Below are 18,924 nucleotides of genomic sequence, written 5' to 3'. Positions count from 1 at the left end.
AACTTTAAACCAAAACCTATCATAAAATCAACCACTGTATTACGATAACATCATCCGTGGAAAGGGAGTTCCCGAGGTTATTACAAGGAACCTTACACCGGAAAACACTTGTGTCCCGTCATCAGCTAATTCTCCAGGCGAAAACCAAAGACAGCTAAACACGCTGGCAAATGCCCTCTCCAGCAAGTATCAATTACTCGGTTCAAAACAGAGTCCACTCCATTTCTTCCCGAGGAGGGGCGTGAATATGAACTCAATTCCATCCAAGAAAACGGCATGCCAAACACATAGCTTGCGGAGAATTATCAATTGTCCACAGAACACACAGAGAACCAATGATTTCATAAATGCCTACAAGCTAATGAAACGTTATTTGACTTCTTCATCACCTAATACAGGCCATCACTGGGTAGTAGAAAAGGTCATCTGCTAAAACACAACATGTCCTCCATCTTATGACAGTCAAAAACTCAAAACTAAATGTTTATAGCACAAAGATTCATAGTTTCAAATCAGTTCCAAAATGGCCATATCATATCTTTGATTCCTTGGAATACAGAGGAATATGTTCTGCATTTGACGCAATTCACCATGGAAAAATCCCCAAGAGAAGGGGTGGTAACGTACATCAGCTATAACAGTTAATGCAAATACAGCCACCAACTACTTGCCTACACCCACCAGTATATGAGATCGACGGAGAGAGCAGAGACAAAAGCATGTACCAGTAATATAAACAAAAAAAAAAGAAGGATGGCAATGCAGCAGCCTAAAACAAACGCTTCCGACAATCAGCTGCACCGCAGTGACAAAGCAATTGTCTTACCTTTCCATCAGGACCCATCACACTATCCAGGGCATACCCATAATCATAGTTAAGCTCCTACACAAAATGAAAAAGAGGCAAAAGTTAGTTACCTCGTAATCCAACAATCAATTTAGTACCAGCAATGTAACAGATGTCTTTCTGAAGATCAATTAGAACTCAAAGAAGGGATTATCAAGACCATGCAGCAGATTAGGAGAACAAGATCATCAATCGATAAGCGACTTGTAGGATAGTCTACAGAAGGATTTTCGAACTAGAAAAGAACATTTTACGCTGGATACTTTTGCTAAGGGAAATGTAGACAATAATGCTGTTAGAGTCATGAACTCTTAAAAAAATTAAGGATCCACAATGAAACATGAAACTGCCCAACACCTCGCAGTATCCCAATACACAGGTATTTAATATTAATGTACGAAAATGCTCGTGATTGCAAAATTACAAATAGCAACCATTAGACAATTCCGTACAATAGATACATGTATAGACTAGTCAACTGCTTATAAGCTCAGAGAAGGCTTACACAACACATACTTTTGTACGCTTGAATCTAGAAAACTACTTATCGTACAAGCTATATATGTGGGTCTGTGACCAAATCCTTTCCTAAATCGTTCTTCTCCTTTTTCCCAGCAAGTATACCCTGGACCACATAGATCGAAGTTAACAAACTAAACTCAATGGAGGCATTGTGTGGTTATTTCACGCAGCTTAACAGTCACAAATGGCAGTTTATTCAGTTTAATCCTTAAACTCCGTCAGTAGATTTCCAAATCACATGTTCAGAAGACATAGTGCGCCACAACCCCTTTTTTTCTTGATAACGTTATGGAACACGAGAATAGGTGATCAGTGGTCACCAGAAATGATTAAAGATTTTCAAATAATTAAAGCGCATACTTTCCAATGGAAGCCCATGGTTTATGAAGAAATTGTACAGTAAATTATCCAAAAAATTATAGAAAAACCACACACACAGAGTACAGAACCTTCAATGGAGGTATGTTGTCCGCTGCAAATAGAACTACTCTAGCAAGCTTGATGTCATGGTGTGAGCTCAGAACACACTGAACGAAAAGATTAGGTTGGCAACTGTGGTTGATGAATCTGGCAATGTTCCCAGTCGAACCTGCATCAATGCAGAACTCTGGCCCGTCGTCAGATCTATGATCGTCACTTTTGTCCAAGCATGTGGGAATAGATACATCTCGTAATCGTCTCTGTCAAAAAAACTAGCAGTATCAGTTATATAACACCAACAACAACCAGGGAGACGGGAAAAAAGAAAAACCACCACTTTTAGTCTTCCTATGTGAATGTCTACCTCTCTTCCATCCAGTCCCTTCATTGTTTGTAAACAATCAATATCAAAAATGTAGTCATTTTCATATGCAGTGTCCACATCATCCGTCTTCATGAGCTTTCCTATGTATTCACATATTGGTGCCCCAGAAGGTATATGATCCCACGATCTCACACCCCAGCCTTTCTTTGGAGTGCGGAAAACCTACAAAGTTGGGTTATTATAGTCTAGACATCTGCAAGCCAAAGAATATTGAAGAGTCTACAGCCAAATTATGCACAACACAGAACGGTTATGGTTATAAAACCTCAAGTCGGTATCTCATCCCTTTCTGAGATGTTCGATTGACACAATCAGGTCCACAACCGCAATTAGGACCACATTCAAAGACAACGCCCATTGGTGCAACTAATCTGGAAGAAAAAGTCAATAAAAGCATTAGATAAATACATTGACTAATTAAAAGAAGTCATGCATGCATGTATCAGTCACTACAAAGATCCTCCAAAAGTCACTACTAGCAGTTGCCTCTATGTGAAGTTCCTATGATTCGAGGAAATCATCTACTTTCTACCAGCGTAAAGTCATCCTTCAGGTAAAGCTTGCTAAGAAACTACCCGAAACATTGACTAATGAAGACAATTAAATTGACTCAACCCAAAACAAAGTACCAATCAACTGGACCACGACCATCTAGCAAATCAATGAACTTCGAAACTATCCTAGGTTTCTAAAACCACAAAAAAACAGACAAATATTATCACATACAACGTCCTAATGCAAACCAATAAGATCTAAGACTTCAACTAAGCAAATATTCTACCAAATTACCGAGGTCCTACGCAAGCTCCAGATAAAATTCTCCATTATTCTTCCACAAAGAAGAGTGAAAGTATGAATCAAGTGCAAACTCATCTTTCTATGATTTCTCCAACATTTTATATACTAAGCAGACCCTATCAGAACATTTGGTGCAATTTATTTCTTTCCTACCTGCCACCATCACGATGCACATATGGAAAATCTGAGCCATTAAGTCTTGCACAAGTACAACTCTTGGGATTTGTGCACCTGTCTTTGCAATCGCACCCAGTCGCGTTCTGAGGTATCTTCACGCTTCCTGCTACTTGTAGGCTTTTGCAATATGTGAAACCTGATATTTTAAAAATTCAACACCAAAAGAGATCTAAGATAACAAGGACGGACATGATGCAGCCTGGCTATTAGACACTTAATCAGAGAGTAAGCCCTCTGCCTATATAGAATATAGTTCACAACTTCTTCTTTTTTGATAAGTAAATAATTATATATAAAAAGGGATTGCCACCCAAATACAAAAAGAGGCCACAGAATATAGTTCACAGCTTGACTGCCCTCAAAACGTGTATATAAGATCCTTAAATAGACTTTTGAAGAAGCCCAGAAATATCATTTCAACTCAACTCTATGCCTCGTTTGTTACTTAATAACTGTCTTCGATTTCAATTTTATATCTTGACTCGTGACACACCATGCTCATCCTGATTTCCAGAAGGCAGCAACAGTTACTGTGCATGCTGTTCGAATTCCTCCCGGGTAGGTTGGTAAAAACTCAGCCACTAGTTTCAAAACTAGAATGCTGTTCTGAATACCTTGAGGTTAAGTTTGGTACGTGCAATTGAAATGAAGACATTAAGGACCTGTTTGTTGGGACGTAGACCGGGATATACCCTTACGACTGGATATACGGAGGTTTGAAAAACCCGTAGACCCCAAAATTTCCTTTTTCCCACCTCAATTTTCACAACTCCCAAGTTTGGTTGTCCTCTAAAACAAAATTTCCAACATCCCTGTTGACCTAGTCAACTTGGTGCAACAATCCCATAACAAACAATGTGATGAATCCCGTTCTTTAATTCATGGAAATATCCTACCCCAAAATGAACACAGCCAATTTAGAACGATAACTTAGACTATCCCATTCCTTGTCCTACCCATTACTCACCCTCTCCTGTGTATCGCATATCTCCCTTATCTCATTCATATCTTCCCATCTGGCTTTTAGCTCTTAAATCAACCAATATACAAGGAGATTGGCTACTTCTTACCTAGGGAGATCAACCAAGTAGTTTGAGGACATTTACTTTATGGAATCCTCATGACAGCCCAGACCCTAATGAAAATCATCTTCACAAAACTGAACATGGAATCCCATTCCTCATTGGCTAAATTCCATATATTTCCTATTTTAGCAAATATAACTATATCATTTGTCTCTTTCTTCCTATCCCAACATTATAAAATAAGCCTCAATAAAAAGGTGAAGTGAGTTGGATACGTCTCAGGCGCAATATTTGCCTGGAACTGCATACAGAAACACGTAAGTATGAACATATTTTAGATATTAAAGCCACCGGAGATTGGGACAGATACGATTTGAGGATGTTACAACTTACAAGCAAATGGAGTGCAGTGGTTTTGGGAGTGACAAGAAAAAAAAATTGACGAGGGAGCGAAGTCCACTGGAGTTGAGTGGCAGAGGCTCAGCCACCAGGCCGGCGGAGTATCCAGAAGGCACCAAATTTCTCTCTCAAGTTGCAAAATGGATCACTAGACTTGCAATTCGCTAGAAACTAGAAGAGCATAATTGGTAAAAGGGTTGCGCCTGAGTCAAACAAGGCCAAGTTCAATGTTTGCTCATAAATTTAAGCTCGTTAATCTCATTGGCCAATTGAATCCTGTGACAGGGCAAGATGTGGACATCAGGGCTACTGGGGACTAAGGTTGGGCCAAACATGAGTACGGCAACTCAGCGTCCAGCAACCAGAAGCCATAGAAGACCCAAGCAACCAAGCCTAGAACTTCTGGTAGATCTAGAGTTGTTTAGTATTCGGGTCAAATAAATTATTCTTGCACTTGGACTGTGAAGTGGATTGGATTGCCATGGTTATTAGTTAACAAGGCTGGAGGAAATAAATATGGGCTCGTTCTCGAGACATTGATGCAGCCAGAAAGAACAATGAGTTGCAGCTTGAAGAACACAAGTTATGAGGTGAGTTGGTGGTCCCAAGGGTTTGAGGCACAATTAAGGCAAGGCCTATTCTTTAAGGTTGAGGAATTGAAGGATCTTAGGCCCTTGCCTTATACTAAATTCCTTTCATCGTAACAGAAGTGCAGCTATGGGGTCTCATATTGAGAAGCAAATGTAATACGGAGAGAGCAGAAGAGTGATTACTGAATTAAAATCTAGTACTTCGTGATCTCTGGACGGTGGGGATGGACTTCATAATTTTGGAAACACCGTAAGTGTCAAGTTACCAATTGTCACAAAAGCACAAGTTGTTACGAAATGAGCCAAACAGTATAAATCAAGTCATCTAACACCATCAATAAAGGAGACTTGAACCCAATACCTCTCAGAAACCAAAGCTTCATACCATGTTAAGTTCCAAAAGCTTGAGCTGTTAGGAAATGGACCAAGAATGTACCTCTTGTTATCAAAATACTAAGATCAAAGGGGACGGATAGAAATGGTATCTCCTAAGCATGCTCCTTGACCGGAAAAATCATTCTAGAAAGTGGATTTCATTCTTGGGATAAACAGGAGGGGAGCGTTGAACATAGAGTGAGAACATCGAGAAGCTCTAATGCTTTGGGAGGTTTGCTAGAGAGGGATGCAAAAGCTAGTTGTGTAGGATTGGAGGAGGATAGTAAAGTGCAGTTTGCGCAGAAGATCAAAGTAAGAAGCCTGTCAATGCCTTATCTGAGATCAAGGACGAGTTTAGGGAGTAATGCCAAGAGAAAAGTCTAAACAACAACGTGTTGACGTGATGAAAAATGCTTATTTTCTGTTGGTATATCTGGTTGAATAATGAACAGATGTAGGTTGATGAAACAAGCCTATCAGCCTATATAGTAAAAACTCGAGCATGAGCATCGAGCGACTGGGTGAGGATATGTCTCAGACTCAGATTAATCTAAACTTATGCCAACACAAGACACATGGTTCTAAATAATGGCCATTACATAACGGGGCTTTTGGACCTCTGACTCCGCTAGTCACCTATGTATTAGCCGGTAATGTCTGATCTGATATCATCCCTTGTATAGCATATAATAGTCCCATTTTTCTTTTTCTTTTTTATCAGCAAGCATATAATAGTCCATTGGGCCAGAGGATGGAGGGAGAGAGGTAGAGGAGGGGCTTGCATCAGGTTGCCCTGGCTTGTTAGGATTGGGTGTGCCTCATTATTTGGATTCTTAGAACCTCTTATAGTTCCTTATTTATTCTCTTATTCTTTTTGACTTTTTCCTTTATAATACTTGACAGTTGACACCTTTTTCAATACAGTTCTCGATTGATAGTAAAAATGTAGATGATATATTAGCAGTGAACAAAATCACACACTTGCCTGAGGGTGCAACAGGTGGGTCATCAACCAAATTGGTAGCAGGGATGGGAATATTCTCTTGACCCCCACTGATGTCCTCACATACCAACCTAATTTATTGAAACAGAAAATTCATGTCACACCACAGTGATTACCAACTATGAAGTGTTACCATCTGATTATAAAACACTTCTTCAACGTACCCTCGTATTTCTGCAATGGATTTAGGGATTTGACCACGAGCATTTAGAACCTGTCATGAAAAGCAATAGGAAAAATGATGAAACCATCCAAAGAAGGTAGTACTTCACTGGCTCCTTACCCCTGCCATAGGACTAATCTAACATGTTTAAATCATGAAAATAGCAAAAAAACAAACATATCCAAAACAAAGTTCAGCAAGTCCACCATTAGGCTTTGTTTGGAAGTTAGGGAAAGAAAGGGAAAAGGAAAGAAAATAATGAAGGGGAAAGTGAGGGAAAATTGAAGAAAAATTGAGAGGAAAGTTGAGTTAGAATTTAAAATTTTCCCTCTCCTTTTTTAAGAACCAAACAAGGGTAGGGAAAATTTTAAAATTTTCCTTTCCTTTCCACAACTTCCAAACAAACCCTTTAATGAGCTCCCAGGAGCAAAATTGCACTCAGGAGATTAAGAAACTAATAGTTGCCACAAAGTTAACAAGGTGTACCGCCATCAATCATATCACGTCAAAAAGAAATAGTAAGCTTGAAAAGAACTCCAATACAGAAAGATTCGAGTATAAGGGAAATGGGAAAGCAGCATAAAGACTAACACACAATCACATCACAAAGAAGAAAATAGTTGTGCTTGATTTGGACATCCAAGAAATATTGATCTTGACCCAACATGCACTCCAATTATATATACTCAGCACGTGTTGACTAAGATTGAGCATCGTTGCATTACAAAAATACATATACAATCGTGCATATCCTAACAAACTTAACATAGTATAGACTTGTACAAGACCTGAACCAAGCATTTCGATCTCATTTATGTCAGATTCCAGACAACTAGTCACTGGAAAACATAGAGGTAGTACGAATGGATGTGCTCAAACTTGTTGACGCGTTTTACATTCCCAAACAGATTCCAGTTTTACCAAGAGAATAGTTGCATGTTGCAATTATGAACAGGGAACACCATCATCTGAATCATCTCATCCCAGGGATCACATGTTAGTTTAAAATGGTTAAAGGTACTCCATCAAGCCTCTAAACCAAAAACGCAAGTATATACCTGTTTACCCCGAAAAGTGCTCAAACTTGGAATTAAACACGACAAGAGACGTGCACATCCACTCAGAGTGTAAGAACTAAAAAGTGATAAATCAAATGTGAAGATGTTTCTGTTTACCCCTAAAAGTATGATTCCACCCAGATGGGATGCCCATTCACATTTAAGAATCTAGTTTTCTTATGAGAACAAGAGGAATCTTTATTGTACCTGCACATTTCTCAAATTGTTTATTTGTATAATTTCAAGTACCTTGACAACTACAATAGTGGGTTGCACTACCTGGGTTTCTGGCTTGAAATATAAATTTCTTGTTAGTCGCATTTAACTACATTAGGCTTATACAATACCTAATCCACCCACCAGCAAAGTTCTTGTGTCAAACGTTTAAATGTTATAAAAATAGCTTCTGAATACAAATAGGAAAAGGTACAAAACCTGATTGGTGGTCAGTACAGGTTGTCCAACAACCCGCTTCAACTGGAACTTAAAAACAGTGAATCCAGAAACACCTTTCTCTGCCCAGTACTTGACTACCTGGAAAATACCGAAAATTGAAAACAGTGAATCCAGAAAAGCCTTTCTCTGCCCAGTACTTCACTACCAGCAAAATTCTTGGAACAGAAATCCTGCAGTTCTGCAACATATATGCACAAAATACCACAACAACAGAAATACTATGCATCTAAACAATATAGGCAGTAGACAACCATCAAAAGCCCAAGTATATAAGAAAAGGATGGCTAAAGTACTTAAGTTCATCTTCAACCTCCTAAATTCTGGATGCTTAAATGGCATAAATATCTCCAGTGTTGTTGTTCTGCTCCAACTTGATCTCCAGATAAGGAAAGGAAACAAGATGAAACACTTCGTCGCTTACCTCTCTTTCCTCTAACCTAAGCCAATTGGTCTCAATTAAAATTCTTTGCCATGTCAATATCTACCCACCTTTCCTTCTCGTGTATTACTTTCTTTTTTGCCTGATTTCCTCATTCCAGTGTTCCAAAAGCAATAAACCAGCAAAGCCCAATCCCGTCAATACGGAATCAGGATTGTAAATCCAATGACATAAATCTCTCCAATGCTGGTATATTCTCAGAGATGTCATCTACAATGCCCTCTGTGCTGGTAATTTGTAGTTTTAATAATTATCAAAGTTTGAAGGAATTTTCTATTCAGACCTCATTTGGTTCCATGCATTTAGTTCGATCTGTAAAATGGTATTCATAGGGTCAATTTGCTTGTTTACAACACGGACTTGTCAAGTCCATGGTCTGCCATTAAATTCCATTCATAACATGCGTATCTCCACATCCAACATAGTGACTAAGTCTTTGGATGAATTCAACAATACCTTCCAGGGATGCCAAAGCTGAATCAGAATAATCAAACACATAATCAAAAAATACTACAGAACATTCTTATCAGTAGACCATTCTTATCATTTATCCATGTGAACTTCAGGCGCAAGCGTTGGTTGCATAGCTTGCATCTCCAAAATCAAACTAAAAAGGTCTTAGATGACCATCAGCAACAGACCAATGAATTTGAATAACTCTTGGTATCTACTGAAACATGAGCACAACTCTGCCATAGTAATGCAAACGAAGGTTGTGAAACTTGGAAACCGTGTTGACTGAAACAACACGTGTTGCAAATAGGACAAATTGATTCCATTTAGCTACCTTGTATAAGCCATCGTATGTGTAAACCTTGCCAACATAACTGTCTGCGGACTTATGGCCACGAACAACTCTAACTGGTGTATTTTGCTGGATACAATTCTGCAGTAAAACATAAAACTTAATGATTACCAATTAATGGACAATGCACGAAGAATATTCGTCAACTACAACCCCACGGCCCAACCCAACAATTTTTAAACCTAAATGCCATGCTTGCATAATACAGAAGATTCCACAAGCAGGTACTGGTCTTTGTGCTCTGGATCCCAAGCTTGCTCCGAACCCTCAAAGATCTCATTTATCAGTTATCACATAATAGAATTCTATCAGCAAGAAAACAAATAAGGTGCAGAAACAACTTGTTGCATCAGTGTTACTGGCAATCTAAACATTGCCACTTCTTCCATTATATATTAATCATTTTTTTATTGAAGCCTCCTACACAGTGGTAGCACAGCTTAATAAAGGCTAGCTTCCAATCTCCACCAGATGAGCACAAAAATTTAAATAGAAAAGAAGAAGAATACAAAGTGGTTATACAGATTCTCTAAAAGCTTGCATAACCTATCAAAGCGTCTCTCCTGGATTTGTTAGGAAAGAATGAGTTATGTCTTGAAGTCGATTAGGCTAGTTAAGCTAATCCACTTCTTGAATCACATAAAGAGGTTCCTAATCGGTCAAAGAAATGAGAATTTGTAGTTTGGTTGGCAGGGACTTGGCCATTCAGGATTGATCCTAGAAGGCCAACTTCTAATCGTATAAACGAATTTTCTCACTTTCCATTCGGGTATTATCAGTCAATTGAATGTGTTTCCTAAGCTTTCTTCTAAGCCCAGTAACAAAACTTCTTTTCGAGCTAGAAAGAATGAAATAGTCGAAACGGAAGCTATCGAGTAGCGCACCAGTAGTCTAAAAGGTTGTAGTAAGGAGATGCACTCAAGCTGAAAAAGCAACGATTCTGCTTGAACGGGGCCAGTCCTATTGTCTTTGTTTGTTCTGTGCACCTGTGCCGGTTAATTCCTTCTTCCTTTGAAGGAACTGTTCTAGCGTTGAAAGCCAAAAGAGAAAGAGAAAGAGAAAATAGAGCTAGTTGTGAACCAGGAAAGTGATAAGACAGTTCGAGGAAGTAGAACCCATTTAGTAATTCTTTTGTAGGCAATTTCACTCGGCAAGTGAATCTGCTATTTTTATTTTACTTTTAGGCTCAATTGAATCCACGAGCAGTTTTGTGGAAAACTTCATCAAGCCAACTTCAGCTTCAAGTCTAGATCATTCAAAAAGAAGCTGGTTAGCAGAAAGGTAAAACTCATGCATGGCATTACTAAGCGAGTGCTATTCTTTGTTAAGTTTTTCGGTTCGGTTAATGAGTTCAGGACCCTACATAATTTAACTGCGGACAACATGCCAAATTGAACTTATTTTGGTTAAACTTAACTTTGTCCTTAAGTTTTTCATTAGCTTACACGTTTTGGGAAGGCAAAAATGTCTTGAAAAATAGACATATTCTATCTTACAAATGACAGAATTGGTTTCCAACAGAAATTGTTTAATTGCCAAATACAAAGTGGAAAGGATTTCTCGTTTTGAATCTTTAGAATTGGTTTGACAGAACATAGAAACTGATTTGTTTTCTAAAATATGCTACGGCAGACTTGAACTTCGAGGCCTTATATTACATGTGAGAATCAATTTGCTTTGGCCATACAAGTCTTGGGAGATGCTAATTTATGGAGGTTTGGATAGTCAATGTAGTTGCCTTTCGTGATATTCTTAGTAGTGATTTCAGTCATCAACGAGTACATGTTTGGATGACTGCGAGTTTCTCATCCAAAAGTGGGACATTTCATCGAGAAAATGATTTCCAAACTGACATCGACCGCGTTCAAAGGCATTCATGATCGTCTGTATGTTCATCTATGCGAATGTGGACCAGAACTTTTTGTTGTTTGCTTTTCCGTTTCCATACATAGAAGCCTTGACTTTACTAATAAGGACCGAAGATTATCCGGCGTGCAGTGAGTGGTAGGGAGAATTGAGAGAGCTTTTTCTTGTAGTCAAGAACATTTATTCCTACATAGTTTTTGAAAGATTTACGAAGATTAGGTACATCTTTATAGTTTTGCTAGGGTGAGCATAAATGGGAGACAGGGTTGACTTGGGAGTTGGGACGTTTGCATGCATATGGTGGTTATTCATGTGCATGATCGAATGTGGTGACACAGAGATCTTGGCGTGCAGAGTTTTGACATGGCTATTCAAGATCGCAAAGAGCTTAGCGGCTGGAGGAGGCGTGCCAGGAAGATTGTCTATGTACTGCTTGTGGGTTATTGAGAATGTGGTCTTCGGCACATGGGGTATTGAGATGGTGGTCTTCGGTCAATTGGTCTTGTACGTACTTCATACTGGATTGGAATCCATCGTTTTTCCCAAGTTTGGTTTTTCCACATAAAATCCTTTCTCTTTGTGACCAGTGCTCTTTTTCTTTTTTTCTGCATATGTGTATTGTTTGAATAACTCTTAATTAATGCAAATTACTCTATATTAATTGGATAATTATTTAAGAAAAACATAATCTAAATAATTCAGGGTGATAGATTCCTATGAAGTGGTTTTAACAGAAAAATTATACAAGATATTCTGCACAACTTTTTGACTCCAAACTTTGATTTCCAAAGGCCATTCTTCACCTTGAATCAAAAGCCACAATTCTTATTAAAACCATATGCTACAAATCTTCAAAAAAAAAAAATTATGATATCATTTATTTTGACCTTAACATCGTCCTCTTCCAAGTTTTGGCCTGGATGATATTGCAACACAATAGTGCAGCTACTTGTCTCATTGTAGATGACCACCCATGTTAATTTAGTTTCTCAGATCTCATGTTCAACTAGCTCTTAAGGATCCGAGAAGAAGCCCTTTGCAAGTCAAGACTCCTTTACTGTCTTTAAAACGATTATAATGACATATAAGAAACAAATTTTCTCTTCAGCAAGGCACCATGGCCTATTAATTTTCTACTATAATTTCAACTTAGTCATGAGGTTTAACCATAACCCAAATTAATCATTCCCCATTTAGAATCATCTACTCAAGCGATTGCTCGCCCTATTTCATTAAGAAGAGAACACATTTGAGACGCTTTAAGGCAGCTTATCATAAATTTACAAGAGAAATAGGAACTCCTCACCGCATGTTTAGTTTAACAAATTGCCAACGACAAATATGTGATATGGACGCAAGACAATCTATTCCAAAACGCGACAACAATCGAGAGTAAGAATCGAAAGCTACACTCACCTTCAATGCCAAATTACCACGTTCCATTACTTGATCCTTCACTTGGCGCCTATTGCCAAGTAAATTATTCCCACCTTGACCAGTGTACACAATATCTTCACAATTATCTAGATCATCCTCATACTGACCAGACAAAACAATGGCAATTGCAAGGGGTAATTTGTACCCACTATAGTCCTGAAAAACCACGAGAAAACTTGAATCGCTTTTGATTATGTGATAAGGCGATAACTGTCAGATAAAGACAGATTGAAACTAAGTCAAGGAAGGGCCTCGTACATCAAAGTTCTAGGTTAAAAATCAACCAAAATGTCACATTGAATTTAGCACAAATGAGATCGCACCACCCAACTATTAAACTAAACATGATCTACTATGATTTAGCACACTAAGCAAAAAAAAGAAATCATTCAGTCATTCATTTAACCAATCCACACATTTGTTAAGCTTCAGATGTTCTTGGTTAAAAATCAACCAAAATGTCACATTGAATTTAGCACAAATGAGATCGTACCACCCAACTATAAAACCAAACATGATCTACTATGATTTAGTACACTAAGCAAAAAAAAATCATTCAGTCATTCATTTAACCAATCCACACATTTGTTAAGCTTCAAATGAATATCAAACTCCAGCAAAGTTCAAAATACTGAGCTCCACAAGTCATAAAAAATATAGATGTTCAAATAACCAAGACTCAAAAACAGTAGCAGTTGCAATCCCTCCTACATAATATCTCACCTTGCTGCCATTTTGCCCAATGTAATCAATTCCATTAAGCCAGTGGCTGTGAAAACCGACAACCACCATCTCAGCCCGTGAAAAGAACTTATGCCCCACATCAATACCTGCCATCATACAAGCAAGATCAGCATCAACATCGAGTTCAAGCTGTTCAAACCTGTCCCAAACTAAAGTGATGCTAACAATGGATACTCTAGAAAACCAAGCCCTTTAATAGTTCACCCATGTGCGTCATATGTCTGAAAGACTATGTTTATATGGACTATTTTAAATGAACCAAATACCTGTGTCCTACACTCGACACTCAAATAAGAGTATGGCAACTGTGTTCGATGTGTTTAGTTGGACACTCACCTAACAACCATATTTTGTAGTTCCTATTTACCAAAATTGTATGCATGAGACTCTTATCTAATTCATGGAAAGACCTAAGGCGCATCGTAAACACCATCTGCCCCACAGGATAAAGGAAATGTACCACACAATGAGTATTTTAGCATGCACCCATGTCCTTGAGACAGCAATTAGCTAAATTCAACACATAACCACACCCAACACGTGTTCCCCAGTCCATGTAAAATAGCTGAAAACAACACAAGTACAGGCCACCAACCTGGAATGGAACCAAATCTTTTATTTGGATTCAGTATGGCATTAGTCTCCGTCATCTGCCACAATTATCACGTAGAAATATCTTATGTTTTACATCAGGGTAAAGCAGAAGCAGGCCAACTTATAATCAATCACTTGTAACATGAACTAGGCAGAAGCATTTACGATTAACACTACGGAAAAAGAACAATAACAAGGGTGTCAAATTGCTTAATAGCATATGCGCAAAAAGCAAAAATTGAATATTAACAAGGCTTCAAAAACATATTGGCTTAAGGTTCAACTCCAAAACAACACAATTTCATTGTCAAACTTTTATCCAGGTAAAAAACTCTTCTAAACATCTAAACAGAACAGATGTCAAACATTAAAAGCTTACAATTGAAAATTTAATTAATACACTTGCTTTAAGTATGCAGGACAGCAATGAGTATGCACTTACCAGCACAAAAACAGAAGGCAAAAAGAGTCCTCTGTAAAGCCTTTGCGCTTATGGTGACCAGTGTAACTCAATGATACCAAAGGGGACGCTTAGTTTCAGTTTTATTCCTTTCTATGAAGGGTTGTTATTGCAAAGAGAGATCATTTAAACAAAATGAGAATAGTTAACATTCACATGAAACCAAATTATGGAACAAGGCTAGGCATCAGAAACAGTAAAATCTGTGAACTGGTGGCAACAATGCAAAATTAAAAAATGCAACAAGACTTTAAAGGGAGCAATAGTATGTTTCCCTTATTGTATTCAACCCATTCAAGTTTGGCTTGCCTTGGTTATTGCCTTCAGATCAGGTCGTTGTGCACTACGCTTTGTGTCATCTTCAGGTGCATTCCGTTTCTGCATCAGTTTATACACGAGCATAATCAATGAAAAAACAAAGAGACTTACAACTGGAAATCAGCATCTAAATTGGTTTCTCATTACTGACAAGTTGATGTGCCAAAACAGAACAAATGAATGTCAACTGATCCACACTACAAAAAGCCAAAGACATCGATTCTATTTCTGTTATTATACCATATCATCTAGACTTCTATATGTTAAACCAAGTGTTTTTAGGCAAAGGTATATATGGGAGCTAGGATTGAAAACAAAACATCCTATAGTGAGCAATTATGACAGGTAAGCTTGATTATGCATGGTGGGGTTAATACTGGACGATAAAGGTACAAAAAAGTGCTGGTGTAATAGAATTAAAGCAGGATGAGGTAAGTGGAGGAATGCTTCAAGTGTATAATGTGATCAACAGCAACCTATAAATCCAATGAAAACTCCAACAAGGCAGCTCTATAGCTACGGGTGTTGTATTTTGCATTTGCCATATGACATCACCACTTGATCGCCACAACCCCGTTCGTTTTGGGATTTTGGATTTGGATTTGTAGGTAATTAGTGTAGAGAGAAATAGAATAATAATTGAAAATAGGATTAATGATTGGAGAGAGATAGAGAGAAAAATGAGAGTAATAATTGGAGAGAAATAGGATAATGATTAGAATTCAAAATCCAAAACCCAAAAACGAACAAGGCCCCACATGTATTGGCCTATTGAGATGACCCATCGTCCATTGGCACATCTTTGTGAACATATGTGAAGGATTTGAGTCCACATCGGATAAATGAATAACGGGTTGGACCTTATACAATTTGTTGCTCACCACTTACAAGGCTTAAGCTTTTAAGTGGACTTGGGTCATTCAATATGTATTTTGCGCAAGGCGCAGGTGATGTGGTGTCGACTGTGGATACTACAGCTCTAAATGGTGTAACATTCCCATCCACTACAACACTATGTCCAATCTTTGAGGCCTAACAGTTAACGTACCCAGTACAATGACTCAGATAACACACCTCCCTCTCCCAACCTTAAAAACTTGCAATTTTCAACCTCTCTCTCCCTCTAAGATATACTCTCATATACCCACCTACGATATTCCCTGGCCATTCTTAAGGAGCTTCTTATATTTCAGCTTTGCAACTCATATTGCAACATGAGAGATCTACGTGGCAAACAATCACTCACTTCAAAGAGGTATGCAAAAACCTAGGGCTTAGTTTCAAGCTCCCACCTGTTTATTTCAAGGGTATTGATCTAAAATAGAAACAGGATAAAAAATCTTGAGAGTTAAGAAGGCATTTGAGGCAAATCCCGTCTTCAAATTGAACACCTTCAAAGGAGTCAAGGACTTATTAAACATTAGAAGAAAATTGGTATAAAGTAAATGTAACTCTCGTCAATGAAACCCTAATGACCAACAATCGACAACTAAATAAACAGATCCAAAATGTCTAGTCCTATAAAAAATAAAAAATAAAAATCAGGAAAAAACACAGAAGTGCTCTCAAAGACATGGTGAAATAAAAAGTGGCCTTATTGCACCTTGACACCATTAAAAAAAAGGCTCAAAAGAATGGCCTTAGAGCAAGTCCATCCATGAGCCATTTAGGCAACCAAAGCTATCAGTTGGCAGATTTTTTGACAAATTCCAAGTCCACCCTTTTGCTAAAAATGGCAAAGCCATCTTTGGTGCGAAATTTGGCACCAAATATGGATTTGCCAAATCTCCCACATCATCCAGGCTAATTGATCTGCATCAAAAAATGAGATAATTTAAGTCCAATAGTTTGGATTTGATATTGTGCCAAAATTACACCAAACCGGTGCATAAACATCGCAATTAGACACTGTACAAGTCAAAATGGCTTTCTCAAAGTCTTTTTTTGGTACCAACAGGTGGACTTCCTCTAAGAAATTAAGGACATGACTTTCTTGAATTGAAGTAGATTAAGTCAGAAGAGATTCCAAGTCAGGAAGTGGCTTCCACAAACCAAGTATTATTCAGATTTTAGGTAATGCCTAAAGAAACTCAAGTTGCCAATTCAATTATTGGATAAAACATAATAAAACTTCCAATCATAAAGCTTGGCATTGGAATAGCCATCTTAGTGAGAGGGACACTAAAACTTAAAAAGTATTATTCATGATCCAATAAAGTAACTAGGTACGTAGCGAAATCTATACGAGAAGCTAGACCAAGTGATCACATAAACATGCACAACTGTACAAAGTTCCAAGGAAAAGGAATAACAAAATGTAAAAAAAAAAATGTAAAATGATAGAAGAGTAAAAGATAATTATGGTGAACAATAAATCGGATATCCAGATAACAATACAGATGTAAAAGCAACAATTGTTAACCTTAGACTTTGAACCCTTGGACTTTGAACCCTTGGTTGTTTTTTGATCATTTTCTCCTCTTTTGCACCTCTTTTCCTCTTCCTGTGTACAATTATAACCAAGTCATGTTAATTTTTGTCATCACCTAGGAATGGGAAATTTTCTCACATAACTTTAAGCAAAAAATGGATTTGCATTTATGAACTCCACTCGTAAAAATGCATGCAAGTACAGCTTAGAGATAGCTAGGAGCAAGAGAACTATTTGCATGGTTGCCTTTCTAAAGGATGAGAAAAGATTGAAGACATAAAATGTAAGAGGGATACGCACAAATTGGTTGAAATGACTAGTTGTTCTAATAACAAGTAGTCAAGGACAGTGAAAATAAGTACTGAAAGAATAAGTGTAAAATGTAAATAAAACGTCTACCATTCTACTAATTTTTTGCATTCATTCGTGAAGCTTTGAAATAGGACTCGCTCAAATAAGATCAAAGGAGAAGCACCATTTAGACGTAAGCAAGCATATAGAAGTTTCATAGGATTGATTACGTTGGGATAGGAACAGAAAACAAACCTGAACAAAGTGAAGGAAATGCCTGCTAAAAGACCTCAAAGTCTCGGTAACAAGGGCACATGCACTTTTCCCACCCCCAATCCCCGTCTCTTCTGCAACCTCTATCGAGCGACTCACCCGAGCTGCTTCCTTAACATTAGAAGAACAGCCATTGCTCTTCTTATTATTATTTGACCCCAAAACCACCTTGTTAGCGTTACCCTCAGAAGATTTGTTATCATCACCGACGTGATCTGGTTGACCCCCTTTTCTTCGTTCGTACAACCTAATCTTCTTCCGAACAACTTTCTCTTCCGGGTTATTCGACCTACCACGAAGGCGTACAGCTTTCTCACTATTTAATTTCTGAATCCTAGCGCTGCTCCTCCTCTCCGTAACTGGGCTAACTTGCTCGCATTTTACTTTTACAGTAGTATCATCATCGCCCACAGAAACCTCCGAAACGACCACATGGTGATCCTCGGCTGTAAGACGAACTCCATTGTCGAGACTAGTACCATTGCTACCATTTCCACATCTACTAATGCGAACCGGCTTCACCACCATTCTTCAACCCCAGAGATAACGAATGTGCAAAATGGAACACGAGGACTGCAGAGTAAGGAAACAGAATAGGGTTGGGGACTTTGGAACTAGGGTTGGAGCTCTCACCCCCGGGCACTCCAAAGGGTAGGAAGGGGAGAGCAACAAAGTGTGTGAGAGAGAGAGTTGTTACCAAAAAAAAAAAAAAGAGAGAGAGAGAGAGAGAGATGTCTCTCAGTTCCACTACCTAGGAACAAGGGAAATGATGGAAATGTTCATCAAATGGAAAGACGGGGCAATATGCAATTTTCTGTGTAAAATCTATACAAAAACCTAGTTCAACTATTAAAATTTATACACATAAGACTTATGGTTGAAATTTACGAGGTTTTATTCGTTTAATTTTACTATCCAAGCAAATTTCCTATTTATACACATAAATCTTAGGGTTGAAATTTACAAAGTTTCATCCGTGTAATTTTACTACCTAAACAAATTTTCTTTTACTGCTTACCAATAACAAGTTTCGGAGAGTATTTAAATT

The 18,924-nt window shown here is 38.1% G+C and overlaps 1 protein-coding gene across 1 annotated transcript; it reads right to left on the bottom strand.

Annotated features, from left to right (window-relative positions):
• Positions 1-502: 502 nt before the first annotated feature.
• LOC131303880 (histone-lysine N-methyltransferase, H3 lysine-9 specific SUVH4-like) lies at positions 503-18,655 on the bottom strand. Its single transcript, XM_058330941.1, has 15 exons — positions 17,859-18,655; positions 17,304-17,384; positions 14,873-14,941; positions 14,105-14,159; positions 13,489-13,595; positions 12,745-12,921; positions 9,445-9,543; positions 8,198-8,296; positions 6,706-6,755; positions 6,524-6,612; positions 3,126-3,285; positions 2,440-2,545; positions 2,154-2,336; positions 1,819-2,049; positions 503-883 (listed from the first exon to the last, which is right to left on the bottom strand). The coding sequence occupies exons 1-15, from the start codon at positions 18,402-18,404 to the stop codon at positions 770-772; spliced, it is 2,166 nt and encodes a 721-aa protein (XP_058186924.1). The 5' UTR covers positions 18,405-18,655; the 3' UTR covers positions 503-769.
• Positions 18,656-18,924: the final 269 nt, after the last annotated feature.

The sequence above is a fragment of the Rhododendron vialii genome, chromosome 10a (genome assembly GCF_030253575.1).
Source record: "Rhododendron vialii isolate Sample 1 chromosome 10a, ASM3025357v1".
Lineage (NCBI taxonomy): Eukaryota > Viridiplantae > Streptophyta > Magnoliopsida > Ericales > Ericaceae > Rhododendron > Rhododendron vialii.
The sequence above is the reverse complement of the archived record's forward strand: the minus strand, read 5'-3'. Positions and strand labels throughout refer to the sequence as shown.

What these genes read in the sequence shown, in the direction of transcription:
- LOC131303880 (XM_058330941.1), bottom strand. Translation starts at nt 18,404, where the DNA reads ATGGTGGTGAAGCCGGTTCGCATTAGTAGATGTGGAAATGGTAGCAAT. An exon ending in CATACGATGGCTTATACAAG is followed by an intron (nt 8,297 to 9,444) that starts GTAGCTAAATGG and finishes GGTATTTTCCAG; the next exon opens with GTAGTCAAGTACTGGGCAGA. An exon ending in TCCATTGCAGAAATACGAGG is followed by an intron (nt 6,613 to 6,705) that starts GTACGTTGAAGA and finishes TCAATAAATTAG; the next exon opens with GTTGGTATGTGAGGACATCA.